This window comes from Chrysochloris asiatica, unplaced genomic scaffold, assembly GCF_000296735.1.
Source record: "Chrysochloris asiatica unplaced genomic scaffold, ChrAsi1.0 scaffold00006, whole genome shotgun sequence".
In the NCBI taxonomy this organism is placed as follows: Eukaryota; Metazoa; Chordata; class Mammalia; order Afrosoricida; family Chrysochloridae; genus Chrysochloris; species Chrysochloris asiatica.
The window spans coordinates 17,960,835-17,968,429 of NW_006408524.1; the positions used below are offsets into that span (position 1 = coordinate 17,960,835).

The 7,595-nt window shown below is 41.7% G+C and overlaps 1 protein-coding gene across 1 annotated transcript in view; it reads right to left on the minus strand.

The window, feature by feature from the left end:
• The window catches only part of BBS9 (Bardet-Biedl syndrome 9), a 604,103-nt gene that overhangs the window by 592,609 nt on the left and 3,899 nt on the right, over positions 1 to 7,595 (minus strand). The window contains exon 2 of the mRNA XM_006832142.1: positions 2,549 to 2,699. Within this exon, the coding sequence (XP_006832205.1) occupies positions 2,549 to 2,699 (151 nt within the window). The remainder of the gene's footprint in view (positions 1 to 2,548; positions 2,700 to 7,595) is intronic.

Here is a 7,595-nt window from a genome sequence, read left to right on the forward strand (position 1 = left end):
AGAAGGATCTAGATCCAGAGGGTGTGGAGGAAGATAGAATCTCCACTGAGTAGTATTCAATCTGTCTAGGTGGGGCTGATGAAAGGAAGTGCAGATAGGTCTCTTGTGATACAATATTGAATAACTGTTATCAGGACTGATTGTGAGCGCTGGAAATGTAAAGGTAGACGTTTTGTAGCAAGGAGGGGAGTGATTAACTTTTCAGTCTAGGAGTGGAGGTCCCTGGGTCCAGCAAGGGAGAAGAGCGGAGAGCAGGATCCTACCCTGAGAAGCAGTGATACCTGAGATGGAGGCTGAGACGATGACGTGGAGAGATGGAGCAGCTGCAGACTTTAGACCCAGAGAGGGAGAGGGGCTGTGTGCTGATGACCAGGGTGGGATTGGGGTGGGGGGTGGCAGGCTTGTAGGGTGATGATGCATGGAGGGGATTGTAACCATGGCAATGAAACAATATACGATAGGATGAATGTAAAGCTAATGTTCCCCCATGTAAACTATCACATAATTCACAATAAAACAATTTTTTTAAAAAGCAGATTACCGGACTGATTGTGAGTGTTGCAAATGTAAAGGTAGACATTTTGTAACAAAAGGAGGGGAGTGGTTGATTTTGCAGTCCAGAAGCGGAGATCCGTGGGACCATCAAGGGAGAAAAGCCAAGTGTGGGACCCTATTCAGAGAAGCAGTGATGCAGAAATGGAGGCAGAAACGATGATGTGGAGAGATGGAGTGGCTGGAGACTCTGGACTCAGGGAGGGAGAGGGGCTGTGTGCTGACGGCAGAGGGGCAGGTTTGCGGGTTGTACCCTCTGGTTGTTGATGATAAATAGAGGGGAATGTAATCATGGCACTAAAACGATATAAGATAGGATGAATGTAAAGCTGATGTTCTTCCATGTAAACTATCACTCAATTTACAATAAAAACCTTTTTAAAAAGCAGATTACCATGCCTTTCAGCCATGGGGCTGCTGTTGCTGCTGTTAAGTGACGTCGAGTCTGTTCCGACTCACAGCTACCCTATGTAAGATTTCCGAGGAGCGACTGATGAGTTTGAACCATTGATCTCACAGTTCAAACCAACCGTGTGGTCTAGTGCATTATCCACACTGCCACAGCTGGACTGTTGTTCATTGTTAAGTGCCATCAAGTCGGTTCCGACCCATAGCAACACTGTATAATGTTTCTGAGGAGCAGCTGATGGGTTTGAAAAACACTGGACTTTGCGGTTAGCAGCCCAGTGCTTATACTACAACACCACACTAGGACTGCTGTCAAGTCGGTCCGACCCACAGTGACCCCTGTATAGGGTTTCCGAGGAGTGGCTAGTGAGTTTGAACTGCCAACCTGGCAGTTCAAACCGACTTTGCAGTCCAGCACATTAACCCACAACACTACACCAGGTCTAGGGGTTACAAACTGCCAGTCTCTAGTAGTCAAGCCCAAGCAATTTGTGCTACCCAGAGACCCTGCTATAAGCAAAAAGGGGCTTGAAAAGAGGAAGCTGAGGAAAACAGGACCAGTTCTAACTACACAATCACTTTCCACAGTTAAAATTTACAGAATTAAGACAAGTTTGACTTTAAGAAAATTCATATATGAAAAAAGGTAAATTAGCAACATCAACATTAAAAAAAAAAATAGTAGAGATAGATACAAAATACAAACTAACAATGTTTTCTAAAATAAACTAGATCTCAAAGTACTTTGAAGCGTAACTCTTAAAAGAAGAACAATCTGCAAGCTGAGCTGGGTGCAAACCATAATTGGTTGGTTATGTGCCGTGAAGTCAGTTCCAACTCATAGCGACCCTGTATAGGATTTCTGAGGCTGTAAACCTTTACGGGAGCAGAAAGCCTCATCTTTCTCCCGCGGAAGAGCTGGTAGTTTCAAACTGTGACCTTGCGATTCACAGCCCGATTCGTAACCACTATACTACCAGAGCTCCTTGAAAACTATGATAGGAATGAGCAATTTGCTTAAAATTTAAAAGTTATGTGCTAAAAAATAAAGGTTATCAGTAACTTTTGTCTAATTATTTAAATAGACATGTATATAATTTGGGCTATTAGTTCTTTAGGTAAGTGAAGACTTTCTATTTATTTGGTTCTTTTCAAAAGTTTATCTCTTACCCTTTAAGCTTCTAACACACCAGGTGCATTAATTAAGGTTTCTATGATTACAATGCACAGATTTTTGCATTAAAAGGTAGCTATAAAGGAGCTCTGGCAGCTTTACGATGGGGCGGAGAACCGCAAAGTCAGCAGTTCGAAAGTACCACCTATTCCGCAGGTGAAAAATGAGGCTTTCTGCTCCCATAAAGATTTACAGCCTCGGAAACCCTGTACAGGGTCACTATGAGTCGGAACCAACTCCATGGCATATAACCAACCATATGTCTCATAAGGAACCCCTGAGTGATAACATCAAGAACATATAATTTGATTCATGGATAGTCTTTTCTTCTTTGAAGATCCCACAAAAGTGACATCATAAGGGCTGAAGCATTCCAAGTAAGATAAAGCACTAGACATAGTGGGATGTACTTACGAAACAAATTTTCCTACTTCTACTTGAAGTATTGGATCTTGTAAATGCACTTCTAGAAGCAAATCTTCAGCTTGCGCTCCATCGCCTGTTTTTACAGGATGAGGGTTAAAGATTCTTAGGTATCCCATGAAGCTACCCACAATTATTTTATCTGTAGAGAGGTTTAAAAAAAAAAAAAAGGTATTAGAAGAAATAAACATTAGCAACAAAATACCTCTGGAAATAAACTAACTTTCTCATGTATAAAAGACTACAAGAGAAATCTAAAAATCAAAATAATTCAGTCTTATATCACATGCAAACATGACTTTGCCAATAGTGATGTAGTTAAAGAAAATATTGTATTAAAAAGAATTCCTATTATTCAGCCATAATAAAGAGATATGAAATTTTGACATGTTACAATAAGGATGACCCTTGAAAACAACATGCTAAGAGTTGTTGTTTGGTGGTGGTGCTGGTGTGCTGTAGAGTTGGTTCCGACTCACAGTGACCCTGCATAGGGGTTCCAAGGCTGTAAATCTTTATGGGAGCAGAAAGCCTCATCTTTCTCCCGTGGAACCGCTGACAGTTTCAAACTGCTGACCTTGAGATTAACAGCCCGATTCGTTACCACTACGCTACCTGCTCTGGTAGCATAGTGGTTACGAATCAGGCTGCGAACCACAAGGTCAGCAGTTTGAAACTACCAGTGGTTCCATGGGAGAAAGATGAGGCTTTCTGCTCCCATAAAGATTTATAGCATCAGAAACCCTGTATAGGGTCACCATGAGTTGGAACCCACTCCACGGCACACAACAACAACAACAACCAAAAGCATACCAAACCCACTGCTATCAAATAGACTCCAACTCATAGTGACCCAACAGACAGAATCCTTGCTGTTGTCACTGAGCTCATTCCAACTCATAGCGACCTTGTATAGGGTTTCTGAGGAGCAACTGGTGGATTTGAATTGTCAAACCTTGTGGTTCAAACCAACCTTGCAGGCCAGTGCTATCCTACATCACCACACCAATACTCCATAGTCAGAACCAGACCTGCCCAAAGATTTCCAAGGCTGTAAATCTTTAGAGATTTACACATTTTTCTCTTGCAGACCAACTCGTAGGTTCAAAACCACCCACTTTTTTGGTTGACAGCTGAGCTCTTAACCATTGCTCCATCAGGGTTCTGTTGTTGTTACGTGTTGTTGAATCAGTTTTAACTCATAGCTGCCCTGTACCGGGTTTCTGAGGAGCAGCTGGTGGGTTTGAACTGCTGACTTTGCAGTTAGCAGTCCTGTACTTACTCTACAGCACCATACCAGGACATCCAGTAGACCTGGGCTTTGTTGTTCTTCTTAAGTGCCATCAAGTTGGTTCCAACTCACAGCGAGCCTGCATAGGGTTTCTGAGGAGTAGCTGGTGTGTTTGAATCACTGACCTTGTGGTTCAAACTGACTTTGTGGCATGCTTATCCTACAGTGCCACACCAGGACTTAAGTAGGTGTTAAATACCAATCATAGAATACCAAATAATGATCCACCTCACCATCACTCTTGGATCAAGTCAAAAATAGGGTGCCTGAAACTGACAACAGATCCAAACAGATTTCATAAACATTCTGCCTATGAGTCTATTCTTGCCACACCGCTGCCATTCTCTGTAAAGGAGCTCCCTGGGAACAAATGAGAAAGGATTAAAGCAAACAAAAATAAATAAATAAAAATAAAAATAAACACCACCTTACGTCTTCTTTAAAGATCCTTGAGAAATAGTGTGATGCTAGCTAGCCAGAAGTGGAATCCCCTATTTTAAGAGTGACCCTGAAAAACCAGAGAAAGAAAAACCTTCCCAGAGGACTAAATGTGAAGCACCATACCACATATCTGTGCCTTGAAAAAAGGAGGTCAGGATAAAGATCCATGAGGGTGAATTAAAAAGTATTGCTACATAAAGGAAACGAGTCTAAATTCCTATAATTTGATGAACTCGACCTATACTTATGGATGTTGTTGTTGTTAAGTGCCGTCAAGTCGATTCCGACCCATAGTGACCCTGTATAGGGTTTCCAAGGAGCAGCTGGTGAGCTTGAACCACCGACCTTGCAGTTCAAATGACTCTACAGTCTGACGCATTAGCCCACAGCATACTTATGGACGTAGTACCTCATAGAGGTAGTAGCTCTAAATACCAACAGAGAGGGAAGGAATCTTCACATCAAGTATCAATGCTATCCCCTCTGTACACAGGGTAGATAGGGACGGGCAACTCAGACATTAGCTACCTAAAATGAGGGGGCGATAGAGGCACGAAGTGACTGGCTTACAAGTTTTCAAGAGGGAGTTTAGTTTAAGAGTGTGCAGGGGAAGACACAGTCCCCACTGAATAGTTTTCATCTTGTCCAGACAGGTCTGGTGAAAAGAGATGGGGATAAGATTCTCATGATTCAGTAGTGAGTAACTAGTATCATGACTAATTGCAACTATCACAATTGTAAAGGTAGAGGTTTTGTAACAAAAATGGGGGCGTAGCTTATCTTATAGTCCAGAAACAGAGGACCCTAGGACCATAAAAGGAGAAGAGTACAAGCAGAATGTGGGACCTTATCCAGAGAAGCAGTGACACCAGAGATGGAGGCAGAGATGAAGACCTGGAGAGAGGAAGCAACTGAGGACTCTACACTCATGGAAAGAGAGGGACTGGATGCTGGTGGCCAGGAGGCAGGCTTGCAGAATGTACCCTTTGGTTGTTTAAATAATTATATATTCCTGAGTGGGTTTTTTTGTACATTCCCCCACCCCTTGGTAGAATGGAAGCAAATACTGTTGAATGATAATGCACAAAGGAGATTGTAATCATTGCAATGAACGATGGTGTAAAGCTGATGTTCTCCCATATAAACTATCACTCAGTTCAAAATTAAAAAAATAAAAATAAAGTATTGCTACAAAATCACAGACACCTCTAAATAAGCATAAATATCATAATGTGAAGCTATTGCTTCTCAACATATCCTCTATCTGGGGGCTATACACTTATAAAGGCAGTGTTTCCATCTCTAACTCTTCCCTGAAAAATTCCATACTATTATTTTGACATGGTATAATAGTTTTGGCATCCTTGAGGAACTCAAATCATATTACTTTGAAAAGATCTTTGAATTGGGGAAGAAAATGTCTGAAGGGGCAAGATTAGGACTGTAGGGTGGATGGGGGAAGGTTTCCCAATGACATTCTCATAGGACAGCCTTTACTATCCTCAAAGAATGAGCAGGTACATTGTTGTGATGGAAAAAAATTCCTCGGCTCAATTTTCTTGGTCTTTTTTCTCAGCAACACAGTCTTCCATTTTCTAAAAAGTCTTCAAAAAATGTCCCATGATTGCCCTACGTCCTTTGAGAAAATCTATCAAAATCACCCCTTTAAAATTTCTAAAAACAATCCCCATGACCTTCTGATTTGACCTCTCTGCCTCTGTTGATTCCCTTGGAAACCACTGTTTTGATTGGACTTTTTTCTGAACTCATCCTAATGAGATTAGGATTCTTACTGCGAGAATTTGTCTGCAGCTATCCACTGATAGCTGAAACATGTTTAAACATGTTTTGTTTAGAAGAGACACATGTATGTATGAATATCAATGCTTTGTGACTTAACCTTTTATTCTGACTCTGTTCAGTAACACTGACCAAACAAACTATCAAAGGCAAGACTGAAACAAAGTTATAGACTTATCCTTGTATACTGACTCTGACCAGCAACATTAACCAAACTATCAAGGGCAAGATTGAAACAAAGTTATGGAATTGAGGAAATATGAAGGAAGGGCATGTGGCTAAAACTCTTAGAAATGTATGAAAGTATTGACATCCTTTCTTATGCTTGCTGTAGCAAGAGAATCTTAGGAATCAAGAGTGACTCTCAGTCTAACTAATCCAGACTGGATTCATGAACAAAATAATGCAGTAACAGCAAATAGAAGCTAAAAAACCAAGGCATTCTCCTCAACAAAGTCTACCTGGCCACTGTTGACAACCAACAACCACTTTAGTGTCCCTCAGTTATAGAAGGGGTGATACCTTTCTTAAATAAAATGCATATTCCAGATTTCGTTTCCTCAAGCCATCAATAATACTCGGAGTCTCCAGGTAGCAGTCCTATACTCCCTTCCCGCTTATTCCACCTCCCAGCCCCCTTTGTGTCTTGATCCATGCTCAGGCTTTAAACACAGCCTGCATATGCTTACCTCCAAATCCTGTCTCCATTCTATAAGACATTTCCATCTCCCACAGAAAAGGTTCCAAACTGCTCTGGACCATCTTCAATCTCAGTAACCCTCAAACATACTACATACCATTCAACTTTGGAAATCATCAAAAAAGCAAATAACTAAGCCCCACCAGAAAAGAATAAGATCGTTTTAGGGTATTATAGATCTGGGATAGAAATTTTCAGATCTAATAATCACACTAGGTAATTCTGATGCAGGTGGTCCAGGCTTTGGGAAATAATGATCAATGGGTTTCTTCCTGTTGGTATGCACACACATAATGACTTTTGCATAACACACAAGGGGGCTTCAAAGAGTTCGTGAAAAAAACTGAATGAAAAGATAATGGCGCTCTCTGATCCTCCCCGTTCAACAGGCAGCCGCAGCTTCTCTTACAGTACCAGCCGCATCCCTGAGACAAGATGGTGAAGGTTGGAGTCAATGGATTTGGTTGTATTGGGCGCCTGGTCACCAGGGCTGCTATTAACTCTGGCAAAGTAGAGAGGTTGTTGCCATCAACGACCCCTTCATTGACCTCAACTATAAGGTATACATGTTCTAGTATGATTCCACCCATGGCAAGTTCAATGGCACTGTCAAGGCTGAGAACTGGAAACTTATCATCAATGGGAAGCCCATCTCTATCTTCCAGGAGCGAGATCCCACCAACATCAAGTGGGGTGATGCTGGTGCTGAATATGTTGTAGAGTCCACCTGTGTCTTCACAACCTTGGAGAAGGCTGGGGCTCACTTGAAGGGTGGTGCCAAAAGGGTAATCATCTCTGCCCCTTCT